General features: G+C 43.9%; 1 protein-coding gene across 25 annotated transcripts in view; it reads left to right on the top strand.

Moving 5' to 3' along the window:
• Positions 1–19559, top strand: part of GPHN (gephyrin) — a 347846-nt gene that overhangs the window by 200253 nt on the left and 128034 nt on the right. For all 25 annotated transcript variants that reach the window (XM_075425604.1, XM_075425611.1, XM_075425606.1 and 22 more), the window contains one exon: positions 15173–15267. In XM_075425604.1, coding sequence (XP_075281719.1) covers positions 15173–15267 — 95 coding nt within the window. The remainder of the gene's footprint in view (positions 1–15172; positions 15268–19559) is intronic.

Below are 19559 nucleotides of genomic sequence, written 5' to 3'. Positions count from 1 at the left end.
GAACTAACTTGTTCCTCGTGCCTGTCTAAGAATCTGTTCTGCCTGACAAGTTGTTAAAAGCTACCACTTTTCTCAGTGATCCACTTACATACTGCTAGTATAAAAATCAATCATCTGCTGAAAAAGTTTGGACATAGTGTGAAGTTTATTATAAGGCAAAAAGATTATCCTGGGCTGCATCAAGAGAAGCGTGGCCAGCAGGTCAAGGGAGAGGATTCCGCCCCTCTGCTCCGCTCCGGTGTGACCTCACCTGGAGTCCTGTGTCCAGCTCTGGAGCCCCCAGCACAGGAAAGACATGGACCTGTTGCAGCAGGTCCAGAGGAGGCCACAAAAATGATCTGAGGGATGGAACATCTCTCCTGTGAGTAAAGGCTGAGAGAGTTGGGGCTGTTCAGCCTGGAGAAGAGAAGGCTCTGGGGAAACCTGATTGTGGCCTTTTTGGTACTTAAAGGGGGCTTATAAGAAAGATGGGGACAAACTTTAGCATGGCCTGTTGTGATAGGACCAAGGGTAGTGGTTTTAAACTGAAAGAGGGTAGATTCAGACTAGGTATAAGGAAGACATTTTTTACAGTGAGGGTGGTGAGGCACTGGAGCAGGTTGCCCAGAGAGGTGGTAGATGCCCCATCCCTGGAAAGATTCAACGTCAGGATGGATGGGACTCTGAGCAACCTGGTCTAGTTGAAGATGTCCCTGCTTACTGTAGAGGGGGTGGGCTACATGATATTTGAAGATCCCTTGCAATGCAAACTATTCTATGATTCTGTGGCCTGCTACTTCAAGCACAGCAGAAGTGCATGTGAGGGGAGGTGCTTATATACCTATATTGATACATCTATATTAATCAAAAGGTGCCTACATTGTAAGAACTTCAGAGTTTCGAAGTTAAGAGTTGGGCAGTTAGAAAGTAAACCAACAGAATTTGTGTATTCCCTGCAGAGTCGGATTAATGTGAAAGCATTACTCTTGTCACAGCTAAGGAGTGTCGATGAATTATTGAACTAGTATTAGCTAATGCATGAAAGATACTGTAATGTCTTCTAAAACTGGAAGAGACTGGTGTTTTGGGTACAGAAATGTGTACAGAAAGGTCTTGGGAATAGTGAAATAAATGGAAAATATTTTACACTGGATTTTGTTGTATTGTTAACTATTATTATCAAGTATTGTAAACCATTAATTAAATAGTAAAATCAAATTCCAGAGGAAAATATAGACGATATATTTAGTATTCCTCAGTGTGGGTTAGGAATTCAGCTGTCTTCTATTTCAGTGCTCTGTGCTGCAACAGTCTTAACAAAATACTTTCCATCTTCTCTTAGAAAAACTTTTTCATCCAATTGTTTCCATGACAATCTTGGAGATAAACAAAATGATTTGTGCCAGGAGTTAAATAATCCTGTGTAGGAAATTGTTTGACACAATACACAGTAGGTCACTGTGGCTTTCAAAATCTGTTCTGTTGTTCACTTCCAATGAGTTCATCCTTCACGTGTACCTAAACTGACAACTGTTCAGACTCTGAACACATGAATTGCATCACTGGATCTCACGGATCTCACTAAAGAATCCTTTCTATGAGCTTTTCGGTTATGGCAGAAGTACTTTAAAGCTGTTGTTATTAGACATGCGTTATTATTTACTTGGGGAGTAAAGATACTGTGTAAGGGACTCTTAAGAGAAAGTAAAGTACTTTTTGTAATTCTTGTATTGCCCTGGTATATTCTTGAAAAATTATCACTCAGTAGTCCATCCTTTGTGGTGTATTTTAGGAAGGATTTTTTTTTTTTAAATTTCAACATTGATGATTTGAGATCTGAAATTGTTTGGAGGTGCTACTTTACCTGTGGCAGAAACTGACTGGAGTTTCAGAAGTACAGATATTTCATATGCAATATTTTTTCATGGCAGAAGGTAGCAAATGATGGGAAACACCAGGCAACATTCCCAAAAGAAAAAAGTTCCATATCTCAATGTCAGTAGCAAATGCGTTGGAGCTAAAGTGTTGCAAAATTATTTATTTAGAGAAGCAAAATTGCAAGTAGAAACTTCTGGTTCTTTCACTGCCCAACAGACTGGGCAAATTCTTAGGAGAAAGCAATGCACATTTCTGCCTGGTGGCCTCATTCTTTGTGTGTACTGATGAGGATCTCTAAAGAATAGGGTCTGTTCTCTTCCTGTGATACTAATGTCACAACAAAGCAAAACTGACAGGTTTGTTTCTCTTACATAGTTCTAGAATTCATTGCTTAATATTCTCTCCCCCCCCCATTTATAAAGAATCTAATTTTTGGCACTAGTTTTAAGTGAAAGGAAGCTAACTGTACCCTGACTCCCCTTTGACATGGATGTATAGTCTAGAAGATAGTGCGCATAACCAGAAGCACTATACAGGGGTTTGTTTTTTGTGAGACAGTTCTCCCTAGTTGTTATACCGTTAGTTAAAGCTCATTACACTGTCAGTTGCATTAATGGTAGTATTCTTATTGATACTGTTATTGAGATATTGTAGATATTCTTATTGGTACTCACCTCTCGCATTTCTGCTATGTGATTCTGTGATTTGCAGAGAAGAAAATTTTTCACTTCTCAGGTTTTGTTCCACTTCTTCAATTTTTGAAGAATTTTGCACAGTTTTTTGCAGATTACATTAAACATAAAGCAATTTGAAGTAACTGAGGGAAAACTTGAAATAATAATAGTGATTAATAGACAAAATTGTAACTGGTTTTTTGTAATAGCAGAATGGTGTCACTACCTTTACCAGCAAGTCTTCAATTGCACTACTGTTACTGAACAACAAGGGATTCAGTCTTACATGAAGTGGAGTTGAAGTCGGAAGTACAGCAGTCTGCATGTGAAAGAGGGCTGAAAAAGGAAGTAGGCACCTGACACTTCTTTGGAAGCAAGTGTAGTGGCTTGTTTCCAGCTGTTGTTTTAACAAGCTAATCCTCCTAACCACTCCTCCTTTTCAAATACTCTGCCTTTTGACACTAGTTTAGCACATACCATTACACAGCTGTAACATACTGCATCTGGTGGGCTGGGTACATCTTCATAGAGCCTAAATGCATTCCTCATAGGGCAGAAAAGCATTTAGTAAGTGTTTTCTTTGTTTGGGTAACTGCTTCTAAAAATGGTTGTTCTCTTGGTTTTGTGACAACATATGGGGATGTACAGTATCATAAAATTAAGATCAGTTTATGTGGCATAAATATACATATTTACTATCTTACAACCTTGTTTAGCAATCAGGATTTAAAAAATTATTATGATTATTAACACTTAATATATATGAGCAGTGATACTTAGAAGATGTACATGGTTTGGTTGCCCAAATGCACCAATTTCAGTAACGTTTCCGTTACACAAATGGGGCAGGCAAATCAATGTTCTATGAAGTTTATGTAAGTCAAATACAGCCAGGTTTGGCTCAAAACTTAGATACAAACCTACTGAGGTGAAGCAACAAGTTACAAATTCCACAGTGTTGCTTCCTCTAGTATGTTCATTTAAATTTTTGGCTTCTTTGTGCATAAAAATGTGAAACATCTTCTCCAATAACTATCATTGGTGTTCAACTATTTAAAATTAAATATATTCATGGCTTGGTCATGCGTAAGTCATTGAGTCGTGGTCAGAGGTACCACTGCCAGCCAGTTGTTTTTTATGATCATATACGTAGTGGAATTGTACGGATAGAATTGTTTGCTGATACCAGTTTGTAAACAAGGACATTGAATTAGCTCCTGGCCTCTGAGTGTCATGCCATAGGCATTAGGTTACAGCAACTGGTATGATGGATCCCAGTGAAGAGAGGGAGTTTGGAGGGGGCAAGTTGCAGGCAGGGGGAATCATGGATGTGGGGAGAAACAGAGAAAACAGACTCTGTATTTAATCTAAACAGTAGTTATTGCTATACACTTTTGTTCCTCACTCGGATAAATTCTGTAGGGTCATTCTGTGATGTCTGGGACCTCGGTGGCAGCAGAGTCACTGCAAATATGCAGAGAGTGCAAGCAAACTTCCAATCAGCATTCTTGTGCTGCAGAATTACTGTCAGTGGAAATGCATTATTGCGGCGTGCAGATACACTGGTTTGTAGAGTTCATTTTTGGTTTGCTGCATTAACCAGGGTTTCATCCAACTTTGGCTGTTTCTATATTTGAGTTGGGAGGAAAGAAGAAGAGGAGGAAAAAGAAAACGTAATCAAGTCAGTTAATGGTGGAATATGTATCAAGCTCACCATTGCTAAGAGAGAAAGGTGATAGAGTAAGCCACTAATATGTTTTGACAAGTTTTGTTTTACTTTATGTAAAATAATTCTCCGGAAGCCTGGGAGAGCCCTCAGTATGCATCAGTGTGTATCTGACAGACATAGCAGCATTTGACATCAAAAAGGCCCAACAGAAACATCAAAATGGAGTCTCAAACAGACTCAGGCTGAGTTTCTGGAGTCGTGCGTCCAGCTCTGGAGCCTTCAGCACAGCAAAGACATGGACCTGTTGGAGCAGGTCCAGAGGAAGGCCACAAAAATGATTAGAGGGCTGGAGCACCTCTCCTATGAGGAAAGGCTGATAGAGTTGGGGCTGTTCAGCCTGGAGGAGAGAAGGCCCCAGGGAGACCTTATAGCAGCCTTTCAATACCTGAAGGGGGCCTACAAGAAAGCTGGAGAGGGAATTTTTACAAGGGCATGGAGTGATAGGAGAAGGGGTAATGGCTTTAAACTAAAAGTGGATGGGTTTAGATTAGAAATGAGAAAGAAATTCTTTACTATGATGGTGGTGAGGCACTGGAACAGGTTGCCCAGAGAAACTGTGGCTGCCCCCTCCCTGGAAGTGCTCAAGGCCAGGCTGGATGTGGCTTTGAGCAACCTGGTCTAGTGGAAGGTGTCCCTGCCCATGGCAGAGGGGGTTGGAACCAGATGATCTTTAAGGTTCCTTCCAACCCAACCCATTCTATGATTCTTGCTGTACAGTAAAAGTCAAAGAAGTCTGGACAGTCACTTCATGAGGGGAAGCATAACACATGCGTCAGGGGCAGCACTGGCCTGATATCTGCCTAGCCACCACCAGTCTGTCCTGTGAGCCCAAACAGTGATTGATGCTTTCTGTAGCCTCACATCTCTTATTCTCTACTACTCTGGGACTATAAAACAGTTGATGATGGGTTTTTACAGGCTCACGTCATTAGCACTTATGGATAACTTGTTGTTAAGGAAACTATAACTGTCAGACTGTTACTTCTAAGGTGCATGTGGCCAGGTTCACTGGTGTGAGTGTCAATCTGTCCAAAGCTCTAGAATGACAGCAAATACCTACTTCTGGGATCCACCCTGTCCAGAAGCAGCTATTCATGGCCCTCTGGATGCAGGCCATTCTTGACTTACATGGATCTGTGACAACTAATTTGACATCAAGAAGTCAGTGATAATAGTAATTGCATACATGTTGAAAGGACAGCCTTTGCGTGGTGCATCTCTGGCTGCAGCAACCCAATGATGTGTAAAGGCCACAAGATTGTTAGAAAGTTATTAACTTTGATGACAAGTTGAGAGACTTTTACAAACCTGCTTGACTTTCGTTGCTTTGCGGCAATACCATTTGTGATTGGTTTTATCCGTTTGTCAAATTAACTGAGCAGTTAGCCGAAGAAATTTGATTTTGGTGAACATCAGAGAGTACAGTTCCTGTCAAGCCTTCCATCCATAAAAAGACACACAATATCAACAGTTGGGTTATTGGGGGCAGGAAATAAGAACAATTCAAGAAAAGACAGCATATGGTGAGAATGAATAACTCAAAACTGTTCCTTTTCCAAAAACTTTCCAGTGTATTGAAAGGCACCAACTCCTGCAACCTGTATTTCTTATTGTAGTAAGAGAAAAAACATGTAAGTGATTTTTAGGCAAGAATCTCTAATCAGTCTATCTCCATGTAAGATCTATTTTTTCTCATGCAAAATATGAGTAGGGAAGTAGAGAATGAGCTGAAATAGCTGAAATAACAGGCACAAATGTTGTCTCCAGCAGAGGTATACTGAATCACCTTGAAGAAGGTGTTTTATGTCCAAGCTGAGATGCAATTTTTGTTGCTGAAGTATACACTTCTTACACAACTGGTTGACAGACGTGACTGACATTTTTGTTGCATGTTTGACTGATTTCGGCGAAGCTACTGAAGGTGAAGGGTTCTGGAGCAGAGGCTCGCGCCGAGGGACCCTTTCTCCGGTGGCAAAACCGCAGCGGCGAGGCGGCAAAAAGCGCCGAGAGAGAGAGGAGACCCCAGCCCCCCCCCCCTCAGCGGGAAAGCGGGAAGTGCCAACGAGCAGCAGCTCTGACTCAGCGGGGGCGGAGTCGAGTGTGACAGCGGCCAAACCCCCTCAGGGATAAGAGCAGCCCCCAGGGAGCGCGAGCGACCAGGAGCGCAGGCGAACAGAGCCGGCAAACAGAGGCGGCGCAGCAGCCCGGGAGCGGCGCAGCAGTTTGCGCAGCAGTTCGCGCGGGCAGGGCGAGCGGGGAAGGCGACTGGCAGGGTACAGCCACCCCTTCTGGCAACTCAAGTAGTGGGCATCGCTCTTCCAGGAGATACTCTAGCCATGGTTACCACCCGTGGTAAAGCTGTTGCTCGAAGGAGTGTGGGGACCCAGACGGAGGCCCCACGCAAGAACGCGGGTGTCCAGGTCTCTGGCTGCAGGGAGTGCCTGAGCCTGGCGCTCGTACCGGAGGACAGCAGAGACAACGGCTGTGTTCGGTGCGAGCAGGTGAATGACCTGCTCAGCCTGGTGGCAGAACTGAAGGAGGAAGTGGAGAGGCTGAGGAGCATCCGGGAGTGTGAGAGGGAGATCGACTGGTGGAGCCGCACCCTGCCCTCCCTGAGGCCGAGGCAGCAGGAGGCGGCTCCACAGAAAGCAGAGAACCCCCTACCCTCTTGCCACCGAGCAGAAAGAGGGGGCCTAAGAGATGGGGGGGAATGGAAACAGGTCCCTGCTCGGGGGGGCAAGCGAATTTCCCCCCGACCTCCCTCACCTGCCCGGTTGCCCTTAAGCAACAGGTATGGGGCTCTGGAATGTGAGGGACTGGCCACAGAGGATGTGGGTGAAGGTGAGGCTCCATCCAGGGGGTTGCCTAGAACGAGTCAGACAGCCCTACGTATTACAACTGCCTCAACTAAGAAAAAAAGAAGGGTCATTGTCATAGGCGATTCCCTTCTGAGGGGAACAGAGGGCCCGATCTGCCGACCGGACCCATCCCACAGGGAAGTCTGCTGCCTCCCTGGGGCCCGGGTTAGGGATGTTGCGAAGAAACTCCCTGGTCTGGTGCGGCCTTCTGATTACTACCCCCTCTTGGTAATGCAGGTTGGCGGGGACGAGGTAGCAGAAAGAAGTCCCAAGGCCATCAAAAGGGACTTCAGGGCACTAGGGCGACTGGTTGAGGGATCAGGGGCGCAGGTGGTGTTTTCCTCCATCCCATCAGTGGCAGGGGACAGCACTGAAAGGGGCAGGAAAACTCACCTGGTTAACAGGTGGCTCAGGGACTGGTGCCATCGGTCAAATTTTGGCTTTTTTGATCATGGGGAGGTATACACAGCACCGGGCCTGCTGGCAACAAGTGGAGCTCAGCTATCACAAAGGGGGAAAAGAATTATTGGCCACGAGCTGGCGGGGCTCATTGAGAGGGCTTTAACCTAGGTTCGAAGGGGGAAGGGGATATTGCCCAGCTCACTAGGGATGAGCCTAGGCTTGGAGTGCCAAGGCCAGGGGTGAGATTGACAGCCCAGCTCAAGTGTGTTTACACCAATGCACGTAGTATGGCCAATAAACAGGAGGAGCTGGAAGCCATTATACAGCAGGACGGCTACGACTTGGTCGCCATCACAGAAACGTGGTGGGACAACTCGCATGACTGGCATGCTGTCATAGATGGCTACAGACTCTTTAGGAAAGACAGGTCAACAAGGAGAGGTGGGGGAGTTGCTCTATATGTGAGGGAGCAACTGGAATGCATTGAGCTTGGCCTGGGGGCAAGTGAAGAAGGAGTTGAAAGCTTGTGGGTTAGAATTAAGGGACAGGCTCACACGGGTGACATTACGGTGGGTGTATACTACAGGCCACCTGACCAGGAGGAGGAGGTTGATGAAGCCTTCTACAGGCAGCTGCAAGCAGCCTCACAGTCACAGGCTCTGGTTCTCATGGGGGACTTCAACCACCCTGACATCAGCTGGGAAGACCATACAGCTAGGCAGGCGCAATCCAGGAGGTTCCTACAGAGCATCGATGATAACTTTCTGATGCAAGTGGTGGAGGAACCAACAAGGAAAGGCGCTCTGCTGGACCTTGTATTAACAAACAAGGAGGGACTGGTGGAGGACGTGAAGGTTGGAGGTAGACTCGGCTGCAGTGACCATGAAATGGTCGAGTTCAGGATCCTGCATGGAGGAAGCAGGGCGATAAGCAGGATCAAAACCCTGGACCTCAGGAGGGCTGACTTTGCCCTCTTCAAGGAGCTACTGGGAGGAATCCCGTGGGCCAGGGCTCTCGAAGGCAGGGGGGTCCATGAGTGCTGGTCGCTTTTTAAACAACACTTCTTCCATGCACAGGAGCAATGCATCCCCCTGAGAAAGAAATTTAGCAAAGGAGGCAGGAGACCTGCATGGTTAAACAAGGAGCTTCTAGCGGAGATCAGGCAGAAGAGAAAGGTGCATGGCATGTGGAAAGAGGGACAGGCCACTTGGGAAGAGTACAGAAACGTAGTGAGAGCATGCAGGGATGCGACGAGGAAGGCCAAGGCTCACCTGGAATTGAAGCTGGCAAGGGATGTCAAAAACAACAAGAAGGGCTTCTTCAACTACATCAGCAGCAAAAGGAAGGCTAGGGACAACGTGGGGCCGCTGCTGAATGAGGCGGGTGTCCTGGTGACGGAAGATGCGGAGAAGGCAGAGCTACTGAATGCCTTCTTTGCTTCAGTCTTCAGTGCTAAGACTGGCCCTCAGGAATCCCAGGCCCCGGAGGTAAGAGAAGAAGCCTACAGAGAGGACGACTTTCCCTTGGTCGAGGAGGACTGTGTGAGGGATCGCTTAAGCGATCTGGATGTCCACAAATCCATGGGCCCCGACGGAATGCACCCACGAGTGCTGAGGGAGCTGGCGGATGTCATTGCTGAGCCACTCTCCATCATCTTTGAGAGGTCCTGGAGGACTGGAGAGGTGCCCGAGGACTGGAGAAAGGCCAATGTCACTCCAATCTTCAAAAAGGGCAAGAAGGAGGACCCAGGGAACTACAGGCCGGTCAGCCTCACCTCCATCCCGGGAAAGGTGATGGAGCAGCTTATCCTGGAGGCCATCATCAAGCAAGTGGAAGAAAAGAAGGTTATCAGGAGTAGTCAGCATGGATTCACCAAGGGGAAATCATGCCTGACCAATCTGATAGCTTTCTATGATGACATGACTGGCTGGGTAGACGAAGGGAGAGCTGTGGATGTTATCTACCTTGACTTCAGCAAGGCTTTCGACACAGTCTCCCATGATATCCTCCTAGGGAAGCTGAGGAAGTGTGGGCTGGATGAGTGGTCGGTGAGGTGGATAGAGAACTGGCTGAATGGCAGAACTCAGAGGGTTGTCATCAGGGGCGCTGAGTCTAGTTGGAGGCTGGTGACAAGTGGTGTCCCTCAGGGGTCAGTACTGGGCCCAGTCTTGTTTAACTTCTTCATCAACGACCTGGATGAAGAATTAGAATGTACCCTCAGCAAGTTTGCTGACGACACCAAACTGGGAGGTGTGGTAGATACACCGGAAGGCTGTGCTGCCATTCAGCGTGACCTGGATAGGCTGGAGAGCTGGGCAGAGAGGAACCTGATGAGGTTCAACAAGGGCAAGTGCAGGGTCCTGCACCTGGGGAGGAACAACCTCATGCACCAGTACAGGCTTGGGGTGGACCTGCTGGAGAGCAGCTCTGCGGAGAGGGACCTGGGTGTCCTGGTGGACGACAGGTTAACTATGAGCCAGCAGTGTGCCCTGGCTGCCAAGAAGGCCAATGGGATCCTGGGGTGCATCAAGAAGAGTGTGGCCAGCAGGACAAGGGAGGTTCTCCTTCCCCTCTACACTACCCTGGTGAGGCCTCATCTGGAGTACTGTGTCCAGTTCTGGGCTCCCCAGTTCAAGAAGGATGAAGAGCTACTGGAGAGAGTCCAGCGGAGGGCTACAAGGATGGTGAGGGGACTGGAGCATCTCCACTACGAGGAGAGGTTGAGGGAACTGGGCTTGTTCAGCCTGAAGAAGAGAAGGCTGCGAGGGGACCTTATAAATGCCTACAAATATCTGAAGGGTGGGTGTCAGGAGGATGGGGCCAAGCTCTTTTCAGTGGTGCCCAGTGACAGGACAAGGGGTAATGGGCACAAACTGAAGCACAGGAAGTTCCGTCTGAACATGAGGAGGAACTTCTTCTCTCTGAGGGTGACGGAGCACTGGAACAGGCTGCCCAGGGAGGTTGTGGAGTCTCCTTCTCTGGAGATATTCAAGACCCGCCTGGACAAGGTCCTGTGCAGCCTGCTGTAGGTGACCCTGCTTCGGCGGGGGGGTTGGACTAGATGACCCACAGAGGTCCCTTCCAACCCCTACTATTCTGTGATTCTGTGATTCTGTGATTCTGTGATTCTGTGACTGATCTGTCTCCATAGTTCTTTGTCCAGTCTTCTGAGGTTTGACTGTTGTCTGTGAGCTCTATTGCAGAAGGTATATATGTATTTCTTTGGTTAGGCCCTTCCAAGACTTCCACTTTCAATGGTAAGCTCAAGTAGGTAATAAAATGTTATCTATGCTAATTCTGTAGTCTGTTAAATATAAATTATCTGCAAATTTGTCCATTAATTTGCATAAATAGCTTTATGGTATGCTATGCAGAGTTATAAATTTGAACTTTTTCAACAGAAATAATATTTTCAACAGTCTTGGTCATCTTAATTTAATTGAATCTATTGTGACTGCTCATATTTTGCATTTTAGTTGAAGAAATAAAACCATATTACCATCCCAAAACCACTGAAGAGTGTATGAATTATCTCCGATCATTACTTACTATTACGAGGTTGAACTTTGCTGTGTTTAATACCTGAAAGACAAGGAGTTCCTGAACATTTCAAGAAGAATAGTTCTACGTCTTTTAATTAAATCAGTCTGCAGTGGGTATGTCCTCCAGAAGCTGCCTGGGAGGGCTTCCACAGGTTAGGAACTGAACTAACTTGATTTATATGTAGGCAAAGAAAGGCAGTGAAGCAGCAGCAAACTCTGTGACACCAATTGGCAGCAAGCCATCTGTTAAGCAACCACAGCTACGTCAAAGATATCTAAAAATGTATCAGCTGGTTTGGGAACATAATGCCCTAACCCAGTAAAAAGGCATTTCAAAAACAATCAAAAATGAGTTTTAAAATAAACTGCGTTTATGCATATAGTAATGAAATATAAGAACAATTGCTCTCATAGACGTTTTTAGTAAGTCCTAAATGGTTCCTTGAAATAATTGTTTAATTGTTAGTCTCTACTTGTCTGCTCTGGAGTAGAAACTACTGTTTTGTTTCAGTCCCATTGTCTCTCTCCCTGGTTCTCCCACAGCCTGACACTTCTACCATGTCCTGTCTTCTTTTTTGCTTCTCCTGAGTTTCTCTCTCGAATATTGTATATCCAGGCCACCTGGTGCAGTCTTATTTCCATCCCACTCACTTCATTCACTTGCCCTCACTCTACTCTCATCCCTGATCTTCTGACAATCCTGCTGCTTGGACTTGCTCTCTTCCTTTCTTCTTAGGCTTGCTTTTTCCCACATTCCCTTCTGCCATCTGAACGACAGACCTCTCCTTTCTTTGCAGCCTCCAAGCTCGCCTTTCTGCATTTCTGTCTCTCTCCTGAACTCTTGCTTTTAACCTTCAAATGCTTCCACTGCTGTGGAACCCCTCTCTTCCACCTCTGTCTTGCATCCATCTGTCTTCTTTGCACTACCACCTTATGTAGGAGAAACTGGGGACACTTCCTTGCAGTCATTTTAGTATTTTATGCAAATTTACTCCAGTATTGTCCGCCTACTTTTTATATAGTCCTCAGCCTCAGGTCTGAGATATCAGTGTATAGCTTTGATCCTGATGAAGGTGTCAGTGTGACAACTCTGAAAGAAGTCTCTTCATCGTTTTTTCCTGCTTCTGCCCATGTAGTAGTGTCGTCATTGCTGTTGTAAAAGAGCCAGGGGCAACAGCCTTGATTTGTGATTCATTTTGTGCAAACAGTATGGCCCCCCGCAGCAGGCAAAAGCTGGCTGATGGTGAGACTACCAAGAAAAAATTGCACATGAAACAAAGTTTAACATTAATTCATCCTTGCTAGAAAACCTGAACGTGCTAAGTCACTGATTCTTTAATAGTTTGCATGCAGGTAGATGTTGGCTAACTCCTGAGCTGGACACTGATGAAAATCTAGTTTTGCCCTGTGTCCTCCACCTTTCCTTCAAACCTTAAAGAAGTATTAGAAAACCTGGCCACCAGCACTTTAGTACATTGTTAGGTGAAGCAAAGAGTTGTTACAGATAAATACAAAGTATCTGCAAATCACTGGTGCACCACTTATTTCAGTCATGTATGTATAGTTAATTAAGAGTGTGCTTCCCAGTGTGATGGTGGTTTCAGTTCCTGTACACTGCACATTTTGTGTTATTTGAGGACATCCCAGGAGTGGACTTTGCAGTGGCTGATTTCAAGAGCAGATGTCACAGTAAAAGTTGTTTACTTAGCAGCAGCCTTTTCTGGTTACATCCATGCAGTCAGGCTGCAAATGTAAAAACAGGAAGCATTCCCCTGTTTGGAGAAGTCTGCCTACAGTAATAAATATAAGCATATACATTTTGAAATAAGTATTTTTAGAAACTCCTATTGAGGGCTGTACTGCTGTTTCGACTTTCTGCTCTTTCAGATTTTGTTGCTTAGTCTATACATTTTTAATAATCACATTGCCTGCTAGCAGTGGCATTTTGTGAAGGTCATTTTTCTTGTGAAGTTGGAGAATGGACTTGAATTTCATTGAAGGACTCCCTGAGCTGCAGGATCGCTGTTTATGGAACTCTTGCATCTTGTACTACCTTTGAAGCCTGTTTAGAATTTTAACTAATGATATCTTCAAAGTGCCACTGTGCTCAAGGGCAAAAAAGAAATCTCAAAATGCACTTTGTATTTAAAACCAGCTTTGAATAGCTTTGAAGTACGGTATTAGTTGAAATAAAAGGCATAGATACAGACTGACAATGTATGCCCACACAGAGAATTCTATGTTTCACCAACATTTTCATTGTCAGCAAAGCATCTCTTCACCATTGCAATGCCTTTGTCTTCTCTACTATAAAAATCATCAGGTCTATGCATAGTCTTAAGAATTTTTAATGTGATTGGTAATTTAATAGCTCAGCAGGTATCTTTAGGCAATATCTCCGTCAGTGGAGAGGTTTTAGTTTTGTCTACATCATTCCTAGCCTGTTTCTTCTCGTTTCCCCCATATGAAAATACAGACACTGGGTTGTATTTAGATGTCTTTTCTGTTTCTGCGTAGAGGGTGGCAGATGCTAAATCCAGCACACTATGCTTGAAATAGAAGAGACTGTGGTGTCAGCTGCTGAATTGAAATTGCTTGGTTTTGTATAAACCGGAGTTCTTGATTCCCACAACTGAGCACGTACCAGGTTTTCTTATTAATAAAAGATCTGAAGGTTTACTTGGTAGCTGTGTCTGATGTCTTCTGATACTGACATACTTCCTTAAAAGCTGTTAAAGATTAGTGGCAATGTTTGAGAATATGGCCACTTGAATATCTGTACTGTTCAGGGATACTTTTTTCAGTTCTATTTATTGCTTCCTGTAAGGGTTTCAGCTGTATAGCTAGTATAGGACTCCTGGATCCTTCTCATAGGAATGCCATTGGGTTAGTTCTGTTGTTTTCCTTCTCTGTGACTTTGTTTTTCTGTTTGTAAACTAGGAGCTTACAAAAGTACAAAGACAGCATTTGTAATTTAAGCTTTCCCCACAAAATAATTTATCTGGTTTTCTTCCATTTTATTCTTTTGCTATATCAAACTGCCAAGAAAATGTAGCTTATTCAGAATGTCCTTATACTTAAGATCTGCTTTCTATTTCTGCTTTGATAGCTGTACCATCAAAGCGTTGTAATTTGACTGGATGTTTTACAATGGATTTTGCAGTTTTATGAGCATTGCTAACATTTTAATTGTGCCAAATAATGTAGAATCTTGTTTCAGAACATGAAACAAGATGATCCACTGAACAGCAACTACTGTGAGGGAAATGAAGAAAGGGTAGGACTGCAACCTATCTTTGAGCTGTGATGTACTAACTAAAGTTAGAGGTTGGGAGACTGGATGGATTATGTGTTTGAGAAAATTTGTCGTGGGAAGTAAGGACAGAATATTGTGCACATCCCAGAAAAGTAATTTCCCATCTGATTCCCTGTGTAGAAAAAGACTAAAAAGACAAGAATTTTCAGACTCCACTTCCAGGCTTCTCAATGCCCTCTGCATATGGACCGCTTGTGAATAAAAGCCACCAGCCTGTTTGAAACTGCTGTTTTGCTGACATGATCAAAAGGGAAGGCCTCAGCCTCTGGCCATTATCATTACCATTTTACTATTTTCCTGCCTGCCTGCTACATGGGCTTCCCTTTGCAAATTTTTTTTTTTTCTATCTTCTGCGCAGACTGATTCACCCTTATCATGCCTGGGAAAAGCTCAAAGGGAAAATGCACATGAGATTGATGAGGAAGAGAAGACAGTTACATTTGGTCTTTTCTTTGCCTGTACCCAAGCATTCTTTCCTTTCTGTTAGAGGGAGGTATTGTTATTTATGTGGTGTTGGTTAAGATTTCCTATATATGTAGGGTCCTGACTTTTAAAATTTTCTGTAGGAGTCTTTACAGTACAGCTAACAATGCTTCTTCCCGACCCCTTGTCTCTCCCTATTTTACACAACCAACAGAAAATTATTTAACATATTTCAGTGTTGAGAATTTATCAAGGACGTCTCTTGGCAGGAGCAAAAAAAGGAGATATTCTTACTCAAATATTAGCTGGTTTCGTATTTTTATTGTCCTTGTACTATTTCACTCACTTCGCTATTTAATCTTTGATTTCAGGCCACTAAAGAAGTAATAGAGCGAGAAGCCCCAGGGATGGCCCTGGCAATGCTGATGGGATCACTTAATGTTACTCCTCTGGGCATGCTCTCTAGGTAAGACTATTTCCTTCAGAAAATGAGGTGAACTATTTCCTTAAGAATACACCTTGTCATGAAATGGCTGTACACAAAAAACTGAAGATTGCCATGGTTATCAAGACTAGAAGTCTTAACTGCAGAGAAGTGGCCAAATTCCAAGAATGGCAGTTGCATTCTCTCATTTAATTCCCTTTGTTGTCTCTGTTAGACACTGTATCCTCCTGTATTTACTGTGCAAGGTTGTGTGTAATAGTGACGCATGCTGTTAAATAGCTGTCTTTTCATCCTAGAGCTATGGCATTTCGGTGGCAAGTGAGAAATTCGTCTAGGTGTTGTTCATCAAGTACTAAAATGCTTTGTTTGGCAAAAAAACTCTTGATAAATACAAATGTATTGTTTTGATACTGCTTTTATTCCAGTATCAGCAAAAGCTCTCTGAATAAGTTAAATGGTATTTTATCCCATGCTTTCAGATATAGTACTTCAACCCCTAGAGTCTGATGTTTCCTAGTAAATAATGAGTGACTGTTTCTCTGCGTGTTGGTGTTTCTTTTTTGCCAGTGACGTCTCTTGTTATCCTGTATTTCTTTCTGGAGTTGATTTTTATTTTATTCCTTCAGTTTACCTCATTTTACTTATGATAGACTTAGTAATATCAATACCTTTCAGAAGTTAGTGCTTGCATGTTATTTCAAGGTAACTAAGGAACAATGGCTGTTACAGGTTTTTGATTTCTCATTGTATAATGAGGATATAACAAGAAAATAATTGTACAAGAAATAAAAAAGGAACTTTCAAATCTGCAACTTATTATTCAGATACTTACATTTTTAAAGGACATTTAGATGAGAGGTTTAGTGATTCAACAAGGTATTTAAAACTTTTCGTATCACGTATCATGTATCCAAAAGGGCAACATTACCAAGTGAACAACTTCATATTCTCTCACAATTAGCAAGTACTTTTCATTTTTCATTTTTTTATCGGATACAATTTTTTATATCATAGTTTGTATTAATCTGAAGGGAAAGGAAAACAGAATACTACCACAAGGAGAGGAAAGGTCAGTTTAGCTGTTCTGTTTCTGATCAAGAAAAGGATAGCCGTTTAGATGGTGCTGCCAGGTTTTATTTAGCATATGGTGTGATCAGAATGGCTGGAAGGATGTTGTAATGGTAGTGGAACCAAAGTGCTGGATTACCTAACTCCTCTGTACATATAGCAAGGAAATATCCCTTAAACCACAGCCACTTTCAGTAGTAATTGATGACAATGATGGCAGATAACATTACAAAGATACTGCATGCGGTCGTATTAGGCTTTAAAAAATTTGCCAGTGAAAACCTTTACTTCAGGCATAAAAGTAATCAGCATGCAAAAGTCCATGATTTTTATAACATCGTTCAGGTCATAAAGCTAAGTACACAAAAATTACAAAGGTACAGCATTATGGTTTCTTGTGCAATCTCAGTTCTGCATGAATGCAAGTGTGTGTTATGATTACATTTTTTTTGTAGAATTCCTCTGCAAATGCTTAAGATGGAGGAAGGAAATTTGCTTTGCTTTGCTTTGGCTGTGCTGTGTATAATCCTGTATCGGTTCTGGTACTCTTTACTCAGAATCTTCTCTGAATGCAAACTCGCTTCCTCTGGGATTTTTCTTGCATCATTTGTTATGCTGATACACAAAATGGTAATATATTTTCATAGAAAATTCTGCAAATTGATGTAGTGTTGTGGTCCTCCCTTACAGTGAGAACTAAGGCACACATGAGGAGAGGTCAAAAACCTATGCTAATTTTAGGTACACAGTTTGAGAAATGTAGATCACACAGATACTTACGGGCAAATGAGGGGCAGTGAGATGCTCATGGTTCAAATTCAGTTCCAAGGTCCAGCAGGGAGCATCTTAGAATGTCATAGATCTTTTTATGTGTTTCCTGAAAGTGTTTCCTTTCCATCTCTGTGACCTTCCAAAACTGTCCTTGTCCCAGAATTCTTTTCCCTTTACCTGATTCCTTACCTGTCACTACCCATGCCGTGCCAGTCTTTATTGAGGCTTTTTAAAGCACTCTCTGTCTCCTTGCCCATCTATTCTGCTTTTGCCAGCATAATGTTTTCCCAGGCAGATCATGTTTTTGCCCCAAAGAGATCATGTTCTCCATTCCTTCTTCTGTATCCGACCTGTATTTCTTTCCTCCCATGTCCATTTTTTTCTTCCTCCTGCATCCTGTTTTTCCTTCCACTCCCTTGCTTCTATTTGTATTCTTCTTTTGCAGACTTCTTTGTGTTTTCTTAAAATTTCTGTCCACTGCATTACAAGGCTGAGGATAACACGGGATCCAAAGCATCTCCCTCAACTGCTCTACATTTGGAGGAATATCATTAATTTATCTCTCAAGTTAGCTAGAATGGATGCACATTTCATGTGCTTTTGTGTTGTGAGTGCACACAATATTTTCTGCAAGCTGTGCAGTTCTTAGGTACTTTTATTTACTTTTGTATGCTCCCTTGAGAAAGTTTTGGCTGCTCTATTTCTGTCATGAGCCACTAGATGTGGTTATTGGCAGCCAAAACCTGTAGCTTTCAGGAGAACGGCTGCTGGTTTAGTTCTTTTTTATTATTGGTTGGTTGTACTGGTTATTTAGCTTATAATGCTTGAAATTATTTAAAGCAGAATAAAAGAGCCAAGTAGTAGTTTATTCAAGGAGCTGTCTGCCAAACACAATTCCACCTCATTTGAATTCTTCTGTGGATGATTACTATTTACATTATTTTGAATCTATCATAAACTGTATCCCACATATGGGATTTGCTGGATTGAGTTTGTGCTCTGTATATTTGACTACTGCAACAAGAGTAAATGAGCACATTTCTTTAACTCAGGATCTTCATCTTTGTATTGCAGTAGAGCATTTCTCAACTACCTGGGATTCTTTCTTGATTGAGAGTATATAGCGTGCGAGAGGTAAATATGGGAAAGCAGAGGCTAGGAGTCAGGCAGCATTCAAGCTGCGAGCTGAAAACAATGCTTTGCTTCAGGCTGGCTTGACTCTGTGTTTTGGTTTGGCCTGGATAACTGCCAGCTGCCCACCAAAGCCGCTCTATCACTCCCCCTCAGCTGGACAGGGGAGAGGAAATATGATGTAAGGCTCGAGGGTTGAGACAAGGACAAGGAGAGATCACTCACCAATTACCGTCACAGACAAAACAGACTGAACTTGGGGAGAAAAGGGAGTTTAATTCATCGTCAATCAAATCAGAGTAGGATAGTAAGAAATAAATCCTTATCTTAAAACACCTTCCCCCTACCCCCCCCTTCTTCCTGGACTCAACTTCACTCCCGTTTCTCTCCCTCCTGCCCCCGAGCAGCGCAGGGGGACAGGGAATGGGGGTTTAGGTCAGTTCATCACACGTTGTCTCTGCCGTTGCTTCCTCCTCAAGGGGAGGACTCCTCACACTCTTCCCCTGCTCCAACATGAGGTCCCTCTCACAGGAGACAGTTCTCCAAAGACTTCTCCAATGTGAGTCCTTCCCCCGGGGTGCAGCTCTTCACAAACTGCCCCAGCATAGGTCCCTTCCACGGGGTGCAGTCCTTCAGGAACAGGCTGCTCCAGCGTGGGTCCCCACGGGGTCACAGCCTCCTTCAGGGATCCACCTGCTCTGGTGGGGGGTCCCTTCCACGGGCTACAGGTGGATATCTGCTCCACCATGGACCTCTACGGACTGCAGGGGGACAGCCTACATCACCATGGTCTTCATCACAAGCTGCAAGGGAAAACTCTCTGCTCCGGCGTTTCAGGCACCTCCTCGCCCCTCCTTCTTCACTGACCTTGGTGTCTGCAGAGTTGTTTATCTCACATCATCTCACTCCTCTCTCCTCACTGCCGTTTCACCACTGAGTTTTTTTCTTCCCCTTCTTAATTATGTTATCCCAGAGGTGCTACCACCGTTGCTGACTGGCTTGGCCTTGGCCAGCAGCACGTCCGTCTTAGAGCCAGCTGGCACTGGCTTTATCAGACCTGGGAGAAGCTTCTCGCAGCTTCTCACAGAAGCCACCCCTACAGCCCCCCCGCTACCAAAACCTTGCCATGCAAACCCATAACACTGTGAGATCAGAAGTTAATTCTGTGGCACAAAAACAATCTCTGTGCTATTTAATTGTGAGCATTATGAGAGCTATCACTAAAATACTTGCTACCCTGCTAGAAAATGCCATGCTACCAATAAAAGACATTAATCACTGAGAATTATTTCTATAAGGAAAAATCCAGGGAAGATGGCTACCCCACAAACCATGTGCTTTGG

This window comes from Opisthocomus hoazin, chromosome 7, assembly GCF_030867145.1.
Source record: "Opisthocomus hoazin isolate bOpiHoa1 chromosome 7, bOpiHoa1.hap1, whole genome shotgun sequence".
Taxonomy (NCBI): domain Eukaryota; kingdom Metazoa; phylum Chordata; class Aves; order Opisthocomiformes; family Opisthocomidae; genus Opisthocomus; species Opisthocomus hoazin.
This window is presented reverse-complemented; position numbering and strand designations above follow the sequence as displayed.